This window comes from Canis aureus, chromosome 7 (genome assembly GCF_053574225.1).
Source record: "Canis aureus isolate CA01 chromosome 7, VMU_Caureus_v.1.0, whole genome shotgun sequence".
NCBI lineage: Eukaryota > Metazoa > Chordata > Mammalia > Carnivora > Canidae > Canis > Canis aureus.
Genome location: NC_135617.1, coordinates 35,004,151 through 35,026,626, shown reverse-complemented (window position 1 = coordinate 35,026,626; position 22,476 = coordinate 35,004,151). Strand labels below are relative to the sequence as shown.

Here is a 22,476-nt window from a genome sequence, read left to right as displayed (position 1 = left end):
TAAATCTCCCATTGGAAGAGAACTAGTTATGATCGTTATTCATAGTTTGGGCCAAGTTATGGCTGCAGAAGATACTTGCATTTCAGCTACTTAGAGCATTCACTTCCTGCCTCAATACATTTTGTAACTTGGTCCTGTAAATACATACTTTGAGGATATTCTTAGAGTTCATCCTACTAGCTAGAGGAAATCATTACATGCAAAGAAGGGAAGAATGAAAGAGACTGGTTCTAAATTTCTGTTTTTAAAAGATAGTTTAGAAGCATGAACATTTAAAAAATACTTTAATAGTTCCAGTTGGAGTTATTTAAAAGTCAAATTTCTAACCATTATTCATCCCCAAGTGATCTACAAAAAGCACTTGAACTGCCTTTAGTGCATTTTGTTAATTTCATGTTCTTGGTATTGATAATTACACCTAAAATATGGTAGGTATTTCATATACTTTCATTTAACAACAGATTTTGGAGAATTCACAAGATTTATTAAGAGTAATGAACTGTGCTTGAAGAAATCATAGCCTAATCACATATTAACATTAACTCATTAAAAAATTCAACTCCACAGGACATTGCAGGTGGTGATGGTGGGGAGAATTTATAGCATCCGGCAAAGGCTGAATGCATAGGGAATGTGAGCATTAAGAGAAAATCTGAATAATTCTGGCAACAGCTTATTATTTATTATCTGAATAAAGAAAATGTATTCAAACTCTCCTTCTGCAGTGAAGAATGCCTGAATCATTACTATCTTTCTAAGCAAATCATCTTCTTCTACTTTTAACATTTTAACTATGGTTAGGAGATAAAATATTACATTAATGAGGTTTACAGTTTGCACCTATGACTCTGAATCAACCAACCATAGCACTCTTTGAGTCTCACTGCCACTAAAAAAAAAAAAAAAAAAAAAAATGCTGGGAACATCTCCTTATTTAAAATCCAAGGACATTATCATTATCATTAACATCCATCCATTTTCTATTACCCATCCACCCCCACCCTCATCCATATATCCATTTATCTGCAGACTGTCTCAGGCAGAGGAAGACAAGATAATGGTTGAGAGTTACTGTAGAAAGATAGAGATTGCTTCAATTCAAGGGCAGCTAAAATGGACAACCACATCTAGATGTCAGCACTAAATGGGAACTATCCTAGGTGACTATACTGTTTATTAATTTATTGAAACTGATAGATTTGGGCACACAAGAAGATATTTCCATGGGAAAATAAGCAATTCCGTAGCAACTTTAAAATTACTTAATATAAGGGAGACAGCCTTCTTTTTATTAATTCAAATAATAAGGAGATAATTCTGAAGTACAATGACCTGTGTATTTGTGGTTCCCACAATATTGGAAATGGAATGAGTGGATAGCAAGGGCTCTTGGTTGATGATGCCTGAACAATGTTTTATGATGTAACTCCAAATGCCACATTGCTACTTGATAATGGGACACCTTATGAATTGGGCTCTGAGCTCATCCTGGGCTGGGTTTCCCTCAATCATTCCTTGCTCTTTCTTCTCCTTGGTTTCAGGAAAGTGGGACGAGGGCACTAATCCTTATACATGCTACATTTCAGAGTCCTCTGTACCATCTAGTTTCTGGATAGATTTGGCCAATATGAGCACTGGCAGGTAGGGATAGGAAAAAGTGGGGGCTATTTCTTCTCCCTGTGTGCCACAAGTTACTGTTCTGGCAACAACAGTCTCTCCTCTGTGTCTTCAGCTCCCACTGGATTAGGCACTCCAGGCTACCAGCTTTCCCCAGATAAACTGGCTCCTAGATTCTGGTAATAAACACCTGCTGCTTTTATCTCTTTAGACTAGGGCAGTAGCAGTGCCTCCTCTTCCTAATCTCTGGGTAACCTCTCTTGTTTGGTTTCTCAGCTCCTCTTCTATCTGAGTAACAAATTCCCCATATTAAAGTCCCTTTCTTATAAATAATAGTTTGAACCATTACATACTGCTAATGTTCGACTGTTTTGACCTTTAAAATTGGCAACCTCATGCCTGAAGTAGTTTCTGTTTTTTTTTTTTTTTTTTTTTTCTAGTTAGATTCTGACTGCTATGGGTCAACTAAAGAAGGGACACTTCCCACAAAAAAGGATTTTGAAATTCTGGCTTTGGCAGGGGGATTCAGTGGGCAGAGAGCACAGGGGCCCGGGACACAATGCTGGGTGAGGAGACAAGGAGCAACAGAATCACCTGGCCAGTCCAGGTAATATGCATTGTGTAGCCAACATTTTCCAGGTGAGACTAGATCAGAGATTATAATCTTAAATAGACGGACTGAGTCATCAGCAAAGGGAAAATAGAAAGCTGATTCCAGAACTCTACCACAGAGTATTTATATTTCAATGAATGCATGGAAAAATTAATACATTTCTCATCCAAAATAATGCTTAAGTGATTTACAACAAATTCTTCATCATTCTTATAAATGCCCCTGTTTATATTGTTTATATCATTATCTGAACCATTATATCATTATCTGAATCATTAACCCTACCACTCCATTATCTGGCACCAGGATGCTGGGCAAAGCTCGGAGAGCAGTTCTGCTTGTAGAACTGTAGAATCTTGTTTTAGCAAGATTTAATTTCATGTGTGCAGAGCCTATAGGATCTTAAGGCAAAAGGAAAAATGGGCACCTCTGTATACACTTATCAAAATATCCTCTAATATTTTAATCAAATAGACAAAGTTAACAAAAGCACTACAATCCCAAAGCAGACTATTTGTGAAGCTCCATGTTGTTGCAATCTGTTTATAACCAGGTCAAGCCTTGAAAGCCTGCCTGGAGGAGTACACAAGGGGGTCATGCAGGCAGAAACTATGGGCAGACCAGAAATGACTTCATGTCATACAACAATGCAAGGTTGTAAAATAAGTAATGGTTTATCTTTATTTAAAATTTTGATATTTTGTTCATGGCTTTTTTGCATTTATTCTGAGTTTTTGAAATCTTGCTTTTGAATATGATCTTGATTATAGATTTTTTTTTGCTTTCCTTGAAATTTTGTGCCTGAGACTAGTGTCTTGCTCACTGTCTCTCAGATCAGTCCTGCTTGGGTCTTATACTTTATACATGCACAGAATGGGTGTTGAGATTAGGTTGAGAGGAAGAAGAAAGAGAAAAGATCAGGCAAGTCATTCAGGAATTCATGCAACAGGATTCTAAAGAGTCCTGATATTTCAGGATAGACTGGAGGTCTTAATAATTACTACAATAAGGTCTGAGGAAAAAAGTAGTCCATCAAATCCTGAGAAAATGGGCTTTGAATTGGTGGTAAGGCCACTGAAGACAGGGATCTATATGGAAATCTGCATAAAGATACTTTATTGTAGGGAATGCCTGGGTGGCTCAGTTGGTTAAGCATCTGGCTCTTGATCTCGGCTCAGGTCTGATATTAGGGTTGTGAGTTCAAGGCCTCCATTGGGCTCTGCACTAAGCATGGGGTGCCTACTTAAAAAAAAAAGAATCTTTATTGTAGATCATGAGTTTGCTGAGAAAATTGGAAATTGGAAAAATGGCCTCCGAGTACCAGACAATGACACTTGTAATACAACTTGGTATCACCAAGTAAAGTAGATGTAATAATGAAGGCTAAAAGATAGTATTACAGGGATATTGCTACAAACTGCATACGATGTCACACTGGATCTCTTGTCCATCCTGTGCTTTGTAAGAGGAAGCAAACAATGTGAGCAATGAGGAGAGAAAATGAAGCTTCTCTGAGGAGAAATGAGTCAAGGAATTCATTAGTTTGTGTGTGAAGGCTGCAAACTTAAAAACAAAACAAGCTCACAAACCTACAAAACCACAGATGATTCTCATGAAAACAAGAGGGTTTCATATCTTTTGTTAATGATGAAGCAATGGATTATTAAGTTGCTCCAGAAATGAGACTTTTAATGTATAATTAAATCTCCAAAATATTTTTCAAAATCATTTTTTCTCTTTCTTTTTTTAGCTAAGAATTCAGGGAACTCTTCCATCAGTCATGCCAAGCCAAGGTTCCGTTTTCCGTAATGAATATTACGGCAGTTAGAACCCAGGTATCACAGTACTCCTGGTTTTCTGTAGTTATGCCAAACTTCCCTTTTGCCAAAGAGGAAACACTCACTGGGAGAGGTGTTGAGTGAAAAGGTTCACCTGGACAAAATGCAGCCAGGCCCTCAGCAAAGGCCTCCCAGTCATCTTACCACCTCTGTGATCCCCCAGGAAGATGGGTAGGGTCTCTTCTTTCTGGACTTCAGTCTGGTTCAATATTCTTACTCTCACTTCCATGGACAGTCATTCCAAACACTCAGCTTCTTAGAGCAAAGCTGGAATCACTAGTAAAGTTTATAAGCAAGCTAGCAAGTTACAGGTACACAGCACAGGATCAGTGTGTCTGTCCAACTTACAAGTGAGTCTGTTTCCTTGATTTAGTTCTGCTTTTCTCCTTTTCCCTGAATGAGGAGGTGCTCTCCCCTGATTCTTTTTTTTTTTAAGATTTTTATTTATTTATTCATGAAAGACACAGAAAGAGAGAGGCAGAGACATAGGTAGAGGGAGAAGCAGGCTCCATGCAGGAAGCATGATGTGTGGGTCTCAATCCCGGGACTCCAGGAACACGCCCTGAGCCAAAGGCAGACGCTCCACTACTGAGCCACTCAGGTGTCCCCAACTCCTGATTCTTGATCAAGCATTGCTTTCTTGAATTCTTTCTCCCAAGGACACACTCCAGCTGCAAGTCAGCTTCCCTTCCTGGGGGGCCCCTCCATCCCCAGGATCGATGCTTTATCCTTCCTGCCCAGCACATCCCCCTACTGTTATATTCCCAAGATCTCTCCCCTTATTCAGCTTCTCTATTGCTGCTCTCCAGGTCCTATAGTTAAAACAAGTATTACCAACACTTAAAAGGCCCTTTTAGCTATTTCAGTTGTATTCTTCCTATCTCATTGTCCTTCTTCTGGTCCCTCCTTGTCCTCTCCACTGCCCAGGTCTCCCAACACTTATATTTCTTGCTCTATATCTTGAAGATTACAAAGCATCGTGTCCAACTACAGCTTTTTAAATATATTTTAAAAATATTTTGCTTACTTATTTGACAGAGAGAGAGAGAGAGAGAGAGAGAGTGCAAGTGCATGTATGTGCACGACCAGTGGGGAGGGGGAGAGGGAGAAGCAGGCTCCTCACTGAGCAGAGAGCCAGATGCTAGGCTGAATCTCAGGGTCCTGAGATCATGACCTGAGCCAAAGGCAGACCCTTAACCAACTGAGCCATCCAAGTAACTCAACTACTACTTTTTAAATTTAACATTCAAAAGATTAAAACAAAAAGTGGCACACATCATTTGCTTAATACTTTTGAGTCACTCTGACTTTCCAAGTTGAAGAAATTTCCTGAAAGATCATTCAAGAATGTCACAAACATGCAACTGAAAGACCTATGAAAATTATGGCAAACTCTCATGTAAAGAGTCTGATCAACAGGAAACTTGTCATCCTACAGAATGAAGGTTTCAATGGAGAATCTAGAGAGATAAATTTCCCTAAACTCTAAACATATTCTCATTCAAAACAACAAATAGATAAATACAAATAGACATATTTATTTATCTTTCTGCAAATGCTTTAATTTGTTCCATCCCTATAAATAAAGTTTGGTAAGTTTTGTAAATGCTGACCTTGGATGATATTTAGTAAGCATTTTGTTAAAATTCTTGTGGATTAGCACTTGTTTCAACATTACAAATAGCATAAATCTAATATGCACACTCTGGCAAGGATTCTACTTAACCTGACAACACAAAGAACTTGCCAACCAGCATCGGAGAGTTGTTGTTTTCAATCATTGCCACTACTTCAATCATTGCCAAGCTAGAAAAATAGAGGTAAAAGAAACTCAAAATCCTCTTATTTTTTTTATTTACTCAGTGGTCAAAAGATGTTAATTTTTTTCTGAGATTAATTTCCTGACATTTACATTGTTAAGGCCAGGTGGAGGATAGGACCTGTCACTTTGAGCAGAACTGCCTGACAATTACAAAAGTTTGCCCAGTTATCTGTGTAGACTCCCCTCCTATAAACTGACCACTGCATGTAACTTGTAATCTACTAACATTTTAGAGAAACAGTTTCATCTTCTGAAAAATTAAAAACTAAATCTGGGCGCCTGCGTGGCTCAGTTGATTGAGTGTCTGGCTTCAGCTCAGCTCATGATCTTGGGGTCCTGGGATGGAGCCATGTGTTGGGCTTCCTGCTCAATGGGAAATCAGCTTCTCCCTCTCCCTCTGTTCTCCTCCTCCTCTCTCTCTCTCTCTCCAATAAATAAAGAAAATCTTAAAAAAAAAAAACTTAAAATCTAAAATAAACTATTCATGGGAGTTTCCATGTTCTCCATTCCCTTTATAAATGTTGTTCCTATTTCTACTTAGGATTGCTAAGATGCTTCTTTGATTAGAGTGCTGATCATATTATGAACCTATAATTCTCCACAATAGGACCCAAGGTGACATTCCTTCCCCGTAGTCTCTAAAGTGACCTAGTCTGCTCCTGGTTACTCTCTGGCCTCAAATCATTTGCATGACCTGTGCTCCATAGTCTCTGTAAAAGTGGATAAAAGAGGGACAGAATCACTTGCGTTCCTTCTCTAATTCTATAACCTTGTGTGAGTCAACATAAGGGGATCCTGAGACAGAGATCCTTATAGCTATGAATGCATCGTATCCTAGTAAGCTGGAAAGTGATAAATGGTGGGAATGGATGACTATGGAATTGATTAGATGCCACTTTGTCCATCTAGACTTGTCACCCTGTATCTCTCTTATCATGGCTTTCTTCTGGACAACTTTCTCTCTAGTCTCATTCCATTATTGGGTGTGTATTTCTTGTTCCTTCTTCTACCATGGGTTCCTTCCAATTCCACAGATATTAACTATCTATTATCACTAACGACATATATCTTTTATGTTGTGATTAAGGCCATTCCATCAGGTGGCCCTGTTTTTTCTTTGTTCCAGATGAATGGTCTGATTATGACCTGATTCTTCTTGTTCTAGCTCTGGCTTTGGATTTTTTTTCCTGCTGATCTAGTGGATAAAGCACTCTTTGTTTTTGTTTTGTTTTATTTTACCTACTATGGAGAGCTTAAGACATACTGTAATGGTTAATTTTATGTGTCAAGTTGGCTAGGCATGGTATCCAAATATTTGGTCAAACATTATTCTAGATGTTTCTGTGAAGGTATTTTTTCAGATGAAATTAACATTTCAAAATCTCTGTAAAGCAGATTTTCCTCTATATTTTGTGTGGGCTTCATCTAACCAGTTGAAAGCCTTAATAAAGAAGCCCAAAAAACAAAGAAAAAATCTTGTCCTTCCCAGAGGAAATGGAAATTCTGTGAGCAGAGTTTTTCCTTGAGTCTCTCGCTTGCCCATCTATTTTGCAGACTTAGACTTGCCAGCCTCCACAATTCATAAGTCAATTCCTTGAAATAAATCTGTTTCTGACTCTTTTCTCTCTCTCTCTCCCACCCCCTCTCTTCACATACACACACATCTTATTGGTTCTGTTTCTCTGGAGAACCCTGACTAATATGTATACTGAACATTTAATTTACCTTATGTAAAATTCAATTTACCTCTATGTAAAATTCTAATCACTTAAGTGGGGCTTCCTAATATATATTAGAAAACTCCTATTGTCTGACTTGTACTGATTTTTCAAAGAGAGAAAGAGAAGGAGGGAAAGAGGGAGGAGAAAGATGGACACAGAGAGAATATATTGTTCTTGTGTTCTGTTAAGCTTCAACTTCTAGGGTAGGAAGAAATTTGGTATCTTGTGTACGACATGGATGATCATAGAGGTGTTCAACCCAGTGGTTATCCAGACATGTCAACCCATCCTTCTCCATCCATTATTATCTAAAATAGTCTCTGGTTTAGAAAAACTGAGAGCTTTTCCCCTAAGGTCAGGAACATGACAGGGATATCTATACTCGCTACTGCTATTCAACATAGTACTGGAAGTCCTAGCCTCAGCAATCAGACAACAAAAAGAAATAAAAGGCATCCAAATCAGCAAAGAAGTCAAACTCTTGCTCTTTGCAGATGAGTACTCTATGTAGAAAACCCAAAAGACTCTACCCAAAAATTATTAGAACTGATATAGGAATTCAGCAAAGTCACAGGATATAAAATCAATGCACTGAAATCAGTTGCATTTCTATACATTAACAATGAGAAGAAAGAGAAATCAAGGAATCTATCCCTTGCAAATGCACTAAAAATCATCACAGACCTGGGATAAACCTAACCAAACAGGTAAAGGATCTTTACTCTGAAACTACAGAACACTTATAAAAGAAATTGAGGAAGACACAAAGAAATGGAAAAATACTCCATGCTCATGGATTGGAAGAATAAATATTGTTAAAATGTCTATGTTACCCAAAGCAATCTACATATTCGATGCAAACCTTATCAAAAAACCATCAGCATTTTCACAGAGCTGGAACAAACTGTCTTAAAATTTGTATGGAACCAGAAAAGACCCCAAATAGTCAAAGGGATGTTGCAAAAGGAAACCAAAGCTGGTGGCATCACAATTCCAGACTTCAAGCTCTATTGCAAAGCTGTAATCATCAAGACAGTAAGGTACTGGCACAAAAACAGACACAAATATCATTGGAAGAGAATAGAGAACCCATAAATGGACCCTTAACTCTATGGTCAACTAATCTTTGACAAAGCAAGAAAGAATATCCAATGGAAAAAAGATAGTCTCTTCAACAAATGGTGTTGGGAAAGTTGGATAGCTACATGCAGAAGATTGAAACTGGATCACTTTCTTACACCATACACAAAAATAAATCCAAAATGGATGAAAAACCTAAATGTGAGACAGGAATCTATCAAAATCCCAGAGGAGAACACAGGTAGGAACCTCTTTGACCTTGGCTGTAGCAACTTCTTCCTAGATATGTCTTCAAAGGCAAGGGGGACAAAAAGAAAAAAATGAACTATTGGGACTTCATCAAGATAAAAAGCTTAGCAAAATAAAAAGCAAAGGAAACAGTCAACAAAACAAAAAGGCAACCTACAGAATGGGAGAAGATATTTGCAAATGTCTTATCAGATAAAAGACTAGTATCCAAAATCTATTAAGAATTTATCAAACTCAACACCCAAAAAACAAAGAATTCTGTCAAAAAATGGGCAGAAGACCTGAACAGACATTTCTCCAAGAAGGTATATAAATGACCAACAGATACATAAAAAAATTCTCAACATCACTCAGCATCAGGGAAATCCAGATCAAAACCACAATGAGATAATATCTCACGCTAGTCAGAATGGCTAAAATTAAGAACTCAAGAAACCAATAGATGTTGGTGAGGATGTGGAGAAAGGGAAACCCCTTATGCTCTTGGTAGGAATGCAAACTGGTGCAGTCACTCTTGAAGACAGTAAGGAGGTTCCTCAAAAAGTTAAAAATAGAGCTATTCTGCGACTCAGCAATCACATTATTAGGCATTTATCCAAAGGATGCAAACATAGTGATTTGAAGGCACCTGCACCCCAATGTTCATAGAAGCAATGTCCACAATAGCCCAACTATAGAAAGAGCCCAGATGTCCATCGACAGATGAATGGATAAGGAAGATGTGATATTTATATACAATGGAATATTACTCAGCCATCACAAAGAATGAAATATTGGGGTGCCTAGGTGCTCAGATAGTTAAGTGTCTGCCTTTGGCTCAGATCATGATCTCAGGGTCCTGGGATCGAGCCTGGCATCAGGTTTTCTGTTCAGCAGGGAGTCTAGTCTGCTTCTCCCTCTCCTTCTGCCCCTTTACCTCTTCCTCCCACTCATGTGCACTCTCTCTCTCAAATACATAAATAAAATAAGAATCTTTAAAAAAAGAACAAAATCTTGCCATTTGCAATGACATGGATGGAACTAGAGGGAATTATAAGTCAGTCAGAGAAAGACAAATACCATGTGATTTCACTCATATGTGGAATTTAAGAAACAAAACAGATAAACATAGGGGAAGGGAAGGAAAAGTAAGATGAAAACAGAGTGGGCAACAAACCATAAGAGACTCTTAACTAGGAAACAAACTGAGGTTTGCTGGAGGGGAAGTGGCCAGGGAGATGGGGTAATGAGGTGATGGACATTGAGTGTACATGATGTAATGAGCTCTGAGTGTTATATGCAAACTGATAAATCACTAAATTCTACTTCTTTAACTAATAATACACCATATGTATTAAATTAATTAATAAATTAATTAATTAAATTGAAAGTAAATTAAAGAAAAAGTAGTCCTGGTTTGTATTATTTTATATTTAAACTTTATTTCATTTTTTAAAATAAAATCTTTTATATCTCTTGTTTCGTCCCCTCTTCCTCTGCTTCTATCCTCATCCTTGGGCCTCAACATTTACATCAGATATGAGACAAAATCCCTCACTCTCCTATTTTCATCCACCAAGCTGTGGCCAGGCTAACTTTCCTAAGCCTCATTTTCATCATTTCCTTTTATTTCCTGAAAACTGAGAGGAAACTTTTTTTCTGACTTTTAAAGCCCTGCTTATATACATATCCTTTATCTACTTATTTCTCTGTATTCTCTGAATCATACTCCAGCCTTTGCATTTTTTTCTCAAGAAACTTATTCTACCTGGAGGGCCCTCTCCCTTTTCTTTGGCAAAGTTCTACACTCCCTTTGGGGCCACTTACAGCTCCACGCGTAGGAGATGCCCCTGCTTCTCACTGGTTTTCTTTTCCTATGACCTAAGACAGTTATACATATATGCTTAGTCTAGAAAAAAATTTTAAGTACTCTTTCTATTTTATACATAAAATCTTACATTGTTCCTATTTCATATGTGTAGTTCTTGAATAAAGAAAATAGAAAGTGTACTGTAGTCTAGTGTGTACTTAATTTTCTTTTTTAGAGCTGTTCTCTCTGCTTGTTGAACAACTATGGTGAAGTTCTGATATTGCTGTAAATAACAGTTTCCCAATATTAAATTTTAGCTTATCCCTAACTCTAGGCCTTGGAAGCATTGTAGAAAGTTGCATTCTTATCCTAAAGATCGGGTTGCATTATTGATGGCAATGTATTACTTCCAATATTTTCCCCATGCAATATTACTTTAATCTCTTTCTTCCTTTTGTCTTACCTTTCTTTCTGAAAACTTTCTCTATTGTCTACATGTAATAATGGGTGATAGGTTTTTAAGATTCTTTTTAAGATTTATTTGAGAGAGAGGGAGAGAGAAAGAGAGAGAGAGAGCACAGAGGGAGGAGAGAAAGAGTCCCAAGCAGACTCTCCACTGAGAGTGGAGCCCAGTGTGGGACTTGATCTTAGGACCCTGAGATCATGACCTGAGCTGAAATCAAGAATCAGATGCTTGACCACAGAGCCACCCAGGCATCCTTAAGTTAAGGTTTCTGTTAAAGTTGTTATAATGGATGAATTTTGATATTCATTTAAGGGCTTATTCACGCAGAGACATTCTCCTTGTTGTTAGGGCTGTCTTTCACTGAGGTATGATCTACGAATAGAGCTCAACACATTTGTTCTCATTGTTTCTGGGTCACCAAGTTTGAAAGGAAACAGAACAAAGATGGTGTCCAGGTAATCTGTGAGGAGGCTGTTGTGCTTTCTGGGCACACTTCTTACTGAGCCAAGAGCTGCTGGCTGCTGGTTTTCTGGCACTGGTGAGGTGCTGACAGTGTAGCTACACTGAGTAAAATACATATTTAATATGTGTAGTTCTTGAATAAAGAAAATAGATGGAAAGTGTACTGTAGTCTAGTGTGTACTTAATTTTCCTTTTTAGAGCTGTTCTCTCTGCTTGTTTGAACAACCATGGTGAAGTTCTGATATTGCTGTAAATAACAGTTTCCCAATATGAAATTTTAATTTATCCCTCACTCTAGGGCTTGGAAGCATTGCAGAACATTGCATTCTTATCCTAAAGATCGGGTTGCATTATTGATGGCAATGTATTACTTCCAATATTTTCCCCATGCAATATTACTTTAATCTCTTTCTTCCTTTTGTTTTACCTTTCTTTCTGAAAACTTTCTCTATTGTCTACATGTAATAATGGGTGATAGGTTTTTAAGATTTTTTTAAAGATTTATTTTAGAGAGAGAAAAGAGAGAGAGAGAGTGAAAGCACAGAGGGAGGAGAGAGAGTCCCAAAATACATATACAACTGCAGTTTGCTAGTAGCCACTCCAAGAAATGAGAAGGGAAGAGAGTGCAGATGCTAAACCAAAAGTGAAAAATATGACAGATACCAAAACTGAAATTAAAAAACAAACAGGGCAACCCAGGTGGCTTAGTGGTTTAGTACTGCCTTCAGCCCAGGGCCTGATCCTGGAGTCCCGGGATGGAGTCCCACGTCAGGCTCCCTGTGTAGAGCCTGCTTCTCCCTCTGCCTGTATCTCTGCCTCTTTCTCTCTGTGTCTCCCATGAATAAATTAATAAAATCTTAAAAAAAAATTAAAAAAATAAAAACAAAAACGAGTGGGTTGTTAGAATGGAACCTCAATATTGGGATGTATAGAAGGATCAAGTCCTCATAGGTGCTACTAGCTGTATAGATTTAAAGTACTCTTGGAAATAGTTTCCTAAAGCAGGTCATAAACAGAATTCCTTAATCCCTATGAATCGTTACCTTTACTTACTTGTGCAACACAGTTTCTTAGATTTCTCGGCCTCTACTTTTCTCTGTAAAATACTGGACCGATCGATCAAAAAGCATTGCAAATAATGGATACTTATCAATCTTCCTCATTATGTAAATCGAAGCTAACAAAAATGGATGGAAGTGATAAAAGTGAGCATGTCAAGGATCTGAGAACCAAAAAGGCTGGCATCTCCAAGGCTGTGCTTACTTGTCAGATGACCATAAAGTGGTAACAGGAAGGAAGTATTTGGACGTCTAAGAGGCAAGGCCAAAGCCAGTTCACTAGCCTATTACAGGCACTGTAGTCATGTATATTACTACTTCCCACTGACAAGCCTATAACAGACATTCCTCATTAGTCAGATCAGGTTTTCTTGCTGAATCTATTCATGGCTTCAGAATTCTTCATAATGATTTTTACCTCTTAAATACCACTCAATCAATTCACTTTTGTTCATTTCCCCTTTTATCACTCAAGTCCAAGCTATCAACATTTCTAGCCCAGATTGTTGTTAAGACTCTTCTAATTGATTGCTTGCATTTTTTTCACCTCCAGCCAATTTTCTACAATGCAGTAAAATCTATTTAAATTCAAATTTGATGTGTCATTCCTTTGCTTAAAACTCTTAATGATTATTAACAGGGCTTATAAAAGTTTCTAGAACTTCGCTGTTTTCTCTTTCTGACTCCTTGTGCTGTAGCTACATTGACTTTTTTCACTTTCCTCCAATATGCCATGCTACTTCCAGCTTCCCCTACCCCCCTCTGCCCACAACATTTTTCACTGTCCCTGCCCAATTTTTGTTTTTTGTCTTCTTGTCATTCAGATCTCATCTCAGTTTAAATATTATTTCCTTAGGAAAATCAATTGGCTATATAGAATTGATAATAAAGAATATATATATTATATATTGTGCACTACATATCCTTTGTATCAGCCAAATTTTATAATAAACTTTTGTACACATATGTATCACACTTTTTTGTTTTTTGTTTTAGATTGATTATTAAACATTCACCAGCACACCACAGTTGAGCTCCAGTGGTCATGAAGCTGTATTGGTTTCCTTCCTTTTCCTGTTTTGGTTCCCTATTCCTTTATTAGGTTTCCTGGGATCATTTCTAAAACACCTCCTTATAATCAAATCCTCATCTCAGGATTTTTTTTTGTGGGAGACTCAAACCATGACAGCCACAGAGTATATGCTTTAGCTACTATTTTATCCCCTGTAACTAATGAGCACAAGATAAACATTTGTTGAATGAATAAAATAAGCACAGCATCCCAGGGAGCCACTACTAACTAAGTGAACTTGTTGAAATCTTTTTTTTTTACTCTGTGGTATACTAGCACTTGAAGGATTTGCTTGGCTCTGTGTCTTACAGGGGCACTGCAATTCACCTGTGATGGACCGGTCTCTCATCTAAAGATGTGCAGGGAACCTTTATGGAGCTCTTGGGAAAAAAAAAAATCAATGTGTACTAGCATCAACTGAGATAAAACCAGAGAGTAGACTTAAGTGATATGGAGGAAAAAGAGAGTTCCCTTGAGGGAGGAAGAAAGAAGAAGCAATGGCGGCACTAAGGTGAGATGAAGTTGCCAAGAGTTACTGCAAATTGCTTGGTATCTAGCATCCTCTGAATACATACGTGTGTTCAAGGGAAAGACTGTGAGGGCGGGAGGAAGGAAAAGATGCAATTTCTAATGGCAACTGCCTCTACCTGCTCCTGCTCTTGAAGGATTGGGAGAATTTATCTTAGAAATATGGTCTCAGTTCAGTAAAATGTTAGATTAAACAGACCACTATTTTGCATAAAAAATAGGATCATAACTTGGGGAGGGAATTGGGAAAAGCCCAGAAAAGGAATGATCACTCAAGGGAGTTTTGAGAGAATAGGGCTGACCATGGTGCAGCAGGGAAGTAGAGTAATATCAGTTCCATAAGGGGCAGAGAGTGAGAAAACAAATTTTCTTGGGAATTGCTGAAGTTTGGGGCAGGGCGCTGAACTTCCCGTACTATCTCACTTGACATCTGGGTAAAATCTAGAATTACTAAATTAGAGAGTTGGAAGGACTTCAATTCACTTTTAATCTTTCTCAGGGCATTGTGAAGATTGTATCTACGGACCAAGTGTAATTGCAAGCCTTAGGCAAATGGCCATTCCTTCCTTCAGATGATATTTTCCTCAAAAATCTCTGAACAATTTTTATCAGCAACATAGTCCTACTAGGGAAACTTACTGTTTGATCCTCAATTTGGAAATACAAAGAAGGAAAGGAAAAATGTTGACCACGGTAGTTTAAAGTTCAGCTGAGTTTTTCTTAGAAATCTTTCCAAGTCTAACTATTGTCCTTTCATCCTAAAGTGGGGCAACTTAAAGAACATCTTTGCCAGGCCTTCATGGTTAAGAGTTAGGATATGAAAAGTTTTTGGCTAGGAGAAGTGGCTGATTGCATATTTCCTTCACTTCATGCCTGCACATTAATCAGTGTGGTAGTTGATATATCATATATAGTGGAGCTAACTAAAGTTCTTCAGCACTCTTATCTGGATAAAGGTATTTACCAATGAGGAGTTGCACTTTATATCACCTTACATGTGAGGCTGTCTCTAGCTGTGTCAGGAGTGACACAAGGTAGGGTGTACCTTCTAGGTGTTTTTAGTCTGAGACTTAAAAAGTGATAGACTCATTAAAGTTGACAATAATAACAAATAATTACAAAACCCCAATCATGTGACAAACATTGTGTTCAGTGCAGGAGGTTTTTATTTTTTTTCTTTTTAAGCATGTTCTTCATTTTAGAAATTCAGTCTTGAAGGGATACCAGACATGCATATTAATAATTTCGGTACTGAGTGGTAAATGTTTGATGGCAGTATAAATACTTTTTTGTTATGGAGTCAGGAAACAGATGGTAATTATGAATCTTTTCAGGGAGCTCTGAGGAGGTGGCATGTTAGCTGGAATGTAAGGCATGAGTAGGAGGTCATCAGGCTAAAAGAATGGAGGGATATTACAGGGATTGATAGGCATGAGAGAAAATAATTTGTGTAAAGTCACAGAAGCATGAATATGGATGGCATATTTTGGCAGTGGTGAGTGGTATGACCAGAATAGACAGCAGACTACTGTTTCTGGATCATTAAATTGGCTCTCTCTGAGCTTCTTAGCAGGTAGAGCAAAAAGGGAAATAATCAAATTATTCCTATCAACTTTGACTTTCATGGAGGTATTACAATACAAATTCATTCCTTACTCCTTCAATTACTCAACATATATTAATTGCTTGCCTAGTATGTGCCAAGCATCTGGCTGGACACTGACAATATTGCAAAAAATGGAGACAGACTGAATCTGTCTTGTAGAACTTTAACAGCCGTGTTCTCTATTGAGTTCATTCAGTTTAGCTCATCTCACTGATTCCTTTCAGTGGAGTCAAATGCTGAGATGAGACAGAAAATTTGGAAATGTGTGGTAATTTTAATGTATTACCTAGATGGAACATGATGGCTAATGCTATGTGTCAACTTAATTGGGCCATGGGGTGCCCAGATATTTGGTTAAATATTATTCTGTGTGAGTTTGTGGGGGAATTTCTGGATGCAATTAACATTTGAAGAGTATATGGAGATTGTCCTCCCTAATATGGGCCTCATCTAACAGTTGGAAGCTTGAATAGAACAAAAGGCTAAGTAAGGGAGAATTCTCTCTCTCTGCTTGACTGTGTTTGAGCTGGGGCATTGATTTTCTTGCCTTTGGACTTAGACTGGAATTTTTACACCATTGGCTCTCCTGGGTCTCCAGCTAGCTAAAGGTACATCTGGGACTTCTCAGCCTCCATAACAACACAAGCTAATTCCTAATATTAAATCAGATATACAGAGGGGTGCCTGGGTAGCCCAGTCAGTTACGTATGTAATTCTTGATTTCTGCTCAGGTGGTGATCTCAGGGTTGTGGGATCGAACTCTGCATCAGGCTCTGTGCTGGGGTGTGGAGCTGCTTGGGAATCTCTCTCCCTCTCCTTCTACTCCTCTTCCTCCTTCTCTCTTGCTCTCCCACTCTCTCCCTCCCTCTCTAAAAAAAAAATCAGAAATAGATACAAATATCCTTTTGGTTATGTTTCTCTGGAGAACCCTGACTAATACAGGGGAATAAATGACAGAACAATGTCCAATAGCAGAATAGCTCTGCCTGAAGTTTGTTTTTTCACTATTTAAAATATTGCAATTCATCAAGAGATCTGGCTTACAATTTAAATGGAATGTCCAGTAAATGAAAATGTTTGTAATTTGGGAGGAGAACACTAAAGAGCTTTTCTTTTGATAGATCAGATGATCATTCTAATGAGTGAAAATAAAAATACATTGCTGCTTACACACACCTAAAACAAATCAAACCAAACCAAACTACAAAAAAATTAATAATATTTTGAACAGGTCGGATGCATGTTATGAGGAAGACAGGATGTTGAGCTTTTCCTATATTTTATGACTCATTTTATGAAATAAGAATGATCTTAATAGTTAATTGACTCTGTAAGAAAGAGTGGCTTAGGATCAACTACCTCCCCAAGATGTTAATAATAGGAGATTTTAGAATTTTATACAAGATACCAATTCATTTAGCGTTCTAGAGGCATATTTTGCAAGTACTTTATCTCAAGGGATTAACTACCAAGTCAAACTGCTTAAAGTGAGAGATTTCTATGAGTGCTTTATTGAGACTTTAATGGCTTGGTGGGTGTTTGGTGACACTAACCTTAACAATTTTCCAGGCTAAATTTATCTCAGTAATACCATGGTGTAGGAACCTTGGAATCCTGGTTGTCATTTTACCTGTGCATAGGAGAGACCCAGAACTATCTTATGAGGGAGGAAGCTTTGGTCTTGTCTAGAATGCTTATGTTCTGCACTCACCCCCCCTCCATTTCCATGTATATAAGGGGAATGCCTTTTTATTAGGATACTTCTTAGTTAGGAACCCTTCTTCATTTTTCATTAAGACATGACATTTCTCTCCCCAGCTAGGCTGATTATGAAAGCATATGAGTCTGTCTTTAATTGGCAACATAGAATATTTGCACTCTAGGCCCATGTCAGCAAATGCAGTGCTTCTTGATCAATACTAATCAAAAGCTGAGTTATGAGATATAATTTTTATTTATGGAGCATTGACTAAAAGTTATGCAGCACATTCATCCCTTTAGATACTTTAAAATCAATCCTTGAATTAAGGCAGACTGTCAGAACCTAGCCCCTCACAAAAATGCTGTAATGAACTGGGCTTTGCCATTCATTATGTCTCACCAGTGAAGGAAGTGCTAAGAAATTCAGAGGTAAATTCATGAGCCACCCAAAGCAAACTTAAAGAACTTTTGTATACAATTCCCCTACAATTTTGTAGGGGAATTTTGTATACAATTTCCCCTACAGAGTCATCTGATTTTAAAAAATTATTGAGGTACTATATAACATAAAGTTTTAAGTGAATGATTCAGTAATTGTGAATTAGTAAATTCACAGTGTTGTACAAACACCACCTCTACCTAGTTCCAAAATTGTTTTATTATTCCAGGAGTCATCTGACTTTTTTTTTTTTTTGCTTTGTCTTTTCTTCCATTTTTTTCAATTCTTTAAAATAAAATCTTATTGTATTTCCTATATGTCTGTAAATCATCATAAATCTTTTTTTGAATGAGGTAGGATTTTAACAAGCAAATTGTAAAAAAAAATCTAACAATAAGCTCTAGTGCAGGAGACTGATGAGGAGGAGTCAGGAAATATGAGGAAAATCAAGAAGTCATTTTGTGGAAGCCAAATGAAGAAGGAGTTTCAAGAAGGGAGTTATTGACAGGAGCCCTTGCCAGAAAGATCAAGTAAAATAAAGATGGAAATGAGGTTGATAAATTGATTAATTAGGAAGCCATTTGTGATTTTTGTGGAATCGCGTCCTTATAATGTACAGTTAGAGGTGAAACCTTTGTAAAACTTAAAAAAAAATTACAGTGTAGCAAAATGGAGATTAAAGAAGCTGCAGTAAAAGGCAAAGCAAGTTTGAGGGAATATTTTTTTTAATGATGGGGTAGTTATGCCAAACATAATTTAGTGCGTGGAAGACACTTGACAGATGGTCCTGGTTTTGCAACCAGCTATGGTGTGACCTTGGAACAAGACACTTCACATTTCTAGCTTTGATTTTTCTTAACCATGAAGCACAGTAGCTTAACTAGATCATGTCTAAGATTCCTTCCAGCTTTAGTCTTCTAAAGTATAATCTTGAGTGGAAGGAATGTATAAATATAATGAGAATAGTAAAAAAAATTTGAAAATACAATAGCACAGTCATCATACATGTAGTATCATTTTTATTAATCTACTTGAAATGCTGACTTTAATAAGGTTTTATGATATCATAATGAAAGAAAGGAATCCAGCGAGCTTTTACTATCAACCATTTTACTATAAAGGTTTGTTTTGTTTTATACAACTTTAATCTTTTTATTTCTAATTTTTTGGAAGATTTATTTATTTTAGTAAGAGTGAGTGCAGGGGGAGGGGTAAAGAGAGAGGGAGAGAAATTCTCAAGCAGACTCCCCACTGAGTGTGGAGTCCAACATGGGACTTGATCCTGGGTCCCTGAGATCATAGGCTGAGCCAAAATCAAGAGTCAGACCCTTAACTCAACTGAACCACTCTGGCACCCCTACAACCATTGTTTAAATAATCTGAAAGTCAAAATAGTGGTTGATGTGGATAGTCATGGATTATAAATAGCTATAAAGTTTTTGATATTTCTCCTATAAAGAGAAAAAGTCTAAGTCCCCTCTTCTTGAATTAAGATGAGCTCTATGGCTGTCTAGCCATTAGAATGTGAGGAAGTATTTCTGAGCTGTTAGGATTGGCAGCTTCCACCTTCCAGCTCTTGCAATACTGACTCTTTAAACCCATGCTGCCATGCTTTAAGGATGCCCAAGTAGCCCTGTTAAAGAGACCTATATAGAAAGAAATAAGCCACCCACCCCTCCACCAGCCAATAGTTGTGGTTGAGTACTAATTTGCCAGCCATGTGAGTGAATCAATTGGAAAAAAAAATACTCTAGGTCATACAACATGGGGCAGAGAAGAGCCGTCCTCACTAACCCTTACCCAAATTTCAGACTTACGGGCAAAATAAACGATTGCTGTTTTAAGCCACAAACTTCAGGGATGGTTTGTAGTACAGAAGTAGATAATTATATCATGCAGTTCACATTTATTCACTGGTAATCATGTAAGCCATATATAATCTTTATAGGTGGTTCTGCTCTCATGTCATATATACATTTGAGAAAAAACTTGTATTCCACAAGATTGAATACTAATTGCACACAGAGTTTATGAGGAAAATAGGACCGAGGTAGAACATTCAAAACCCATAGAATTTTGTAAAGAGAAACCTAATTAAAATAGTAACAATTCTATTAAAAACATCAACCATAATACTGTAATTTCTTTGGCAACAGCTCTAGAAATATTTTTTCTAGAGCAAAATTAAAAGTAAATTAATTTTAATTTTGATTTTTTAATTTTACTTAATTTTAATTTTTAAATTTAATTTTAATTTTGCTTTTCAAAAGCAAAATTAAACTATTGGCACTATACCAAAATAAAAAGCTTTTGCTCAATGAAGGAAACCATCAATAAAACAAAAGGGAAGGGCACAGAGGGTGTCCTCCATTTTAAACTTCCTTTTTAAGCCATCAATAAAACAAAAAAGCAACCTACTGAATGAAAGAAGATATTTGCAAACAATGTATTCAGTAGGGGATCAATATCCAACATATATAAAGAACTTATACAACTCAACACCAAATAATCCAATTTAAAAAATTGGCAGAGATGTGAATAGGTATTTTTCCAAAGAAGACATATAGTTAGCCAACAGACATATTGTTGGCTCAATATCATTAATCATGAGGGAAATGTAAATTAAAACCACCATGAGATAGATACTTTAGCCATTCTACCTGTCAGAATGGATAGCTAAAATAAAAAAAAAAAAACATAAGAAATAAGTGTTGGCAAGGATGTAGAAAAAAGTAATCCTGTGCACTGCTTATGGGAATGCAAGTCAGTGCAGCTACTGTAGAAAACACTAGTTTCCTCAAAAAAGTAAAAATAGAATTATCATATGATCCAGTAATTCCACTACTGTGTATTTACCCAAAGAAAATGAAAATAGTAATTTGAAATGATATATATGCTCCCATGTTTATTGCATTATTTACAATAGCCAAGATATAGAAGCAAGTGTTCATCAAGTGTCCATCAATAGATGAATGGATAAAGAAGATATGGCATAGGGAACCCTGGGTGGCTCAGCAGTTTAGCACCGCCTTCAGCCCAGGGCCTGATCCTGGAGACCTGGGATCAAGTCTCATGTCAGGCTCCCTGCATGGAGCCTGCTTTTCCCTCTGCCTCTCTCTCTCTCTCTCTCTTTTCCCTCTGCCTCTCTCTCTCATGAATAAATAAATAAAACCTTAAAAAAAAGAAGATATATGTGTATATCTGGTGTGTGTATATATATATATACACACACATATATATATAGTCATATTAATATTAGTCATAAAAAGAATGAAATCCTGCCATTTGCAATAACATGGATGGACCTAGGGTGTATAAGGCTAAGTGAAATAAATCAGAGAAAGACAAATACTATATGATTTAACTCTTATGTAGAATCTAAGAAACAACAAATGAATAAGGAAAAAAGACAAACAAAACACCAGATTCTTAAACACAGAAGAAAAACTGTGTTAAAAAGTCAGCTATAACAAATTTCCTCTGTTATTTGCACTTAGAATCACAGTTCATTCTTATCAGCCTTATATCCTAGGGTTCATGTTTCCTTAAAGACATTTTTATGTATAATTTCACCAGAGAGCTGTATAAAGTGGAAAGCATAGGGGTTCATGAAGTCACTAAATTAGCTCCTTCTTGCACTAAAAAAAGACTGCTGCAGAATTTCATTTTTTTCTTAAAGTCTTCATAAATTGCTAACAATTCCTTTTTAACTGTGATAAAGTTGAACTCTACTGCCTCAGAAATGAACAGTTTTGGAAATTCAACAGTGAACCAAAAGGATTTCAATGTTTACTGACATCCTTATTTTTCAATTACACATGAGCTAATTGTCACTAAAGAAACATATGTAGCAAAACAGATGGCATGAATGGTCAGCCTGTACGTGGCAAACAGAATACACATATTGACTGTAAGGGCCTAATACTGTGTTGCCATAGTCCCTTGTTGTGGACGTGGGCCTTATGATTTACCTTATCCTGATGGTCTCTCAGTTTTGAAGGCTTGTAGAGATGACTGTTCTGTGTGGGCAGCAGTTGGTACTGTTTTGGTTTCAGCTTCTTTCACTAGATCCATCAGGAAAGGGGTGTCAGTGCTCTCTGTGGGCCTAGGGCCTAGAGCCAAAGGAAGGGCACAGAGGGTGTCCTCCTCTTCAGAAGAGGGTGGTTCAATGGATTGCTCTTCAGTTGGAAATGCTGGTATGAGGAAACCTTCTCCTGAGTTGAGGATGACTTTACCACTAGTCTTTGAGGTAGTGTCATAGATGGATTCCTCATAGAGGAACACAAAGAGCTAACACAGACTTTGTGATAAAAAACTCACCAGGTATACTGTGTCCTGTTTTGTCCAATGTCTCAAACCCGGATTGACCAAGAGGAAGTTCTGGACTCAAAGTAGCATCCTGAAGAATGAATTGA

At 37.3% G+C, this 22,476-nt stretch overlaps 1 protein-coding gene across 1 annotated transcript in view; it reads right to left on the bottom strand.

The window, feature by feature from the left end:
• Positions 1-22,476, bottom strand: part of IMPG1 (interphotoreceptor matrix proteoglycan 1) — a gene marked incomplete at its 5' end in the record, with an annotated part of 107,713 nt that overhangs the window by 50,954 nt on the left and 34,283 nt on the right. Inside the window, one exon of the mRNA XM_077902633.1 lies at positions 22,382-22,460. Within this exon, the coding sequence (XP_077758759.1) occupies positions 22,382-22,460 (79 nt within the window). The remainder of the gene's footprint in view (positions 1-22,381; positions 22,461-22,476) is intronic.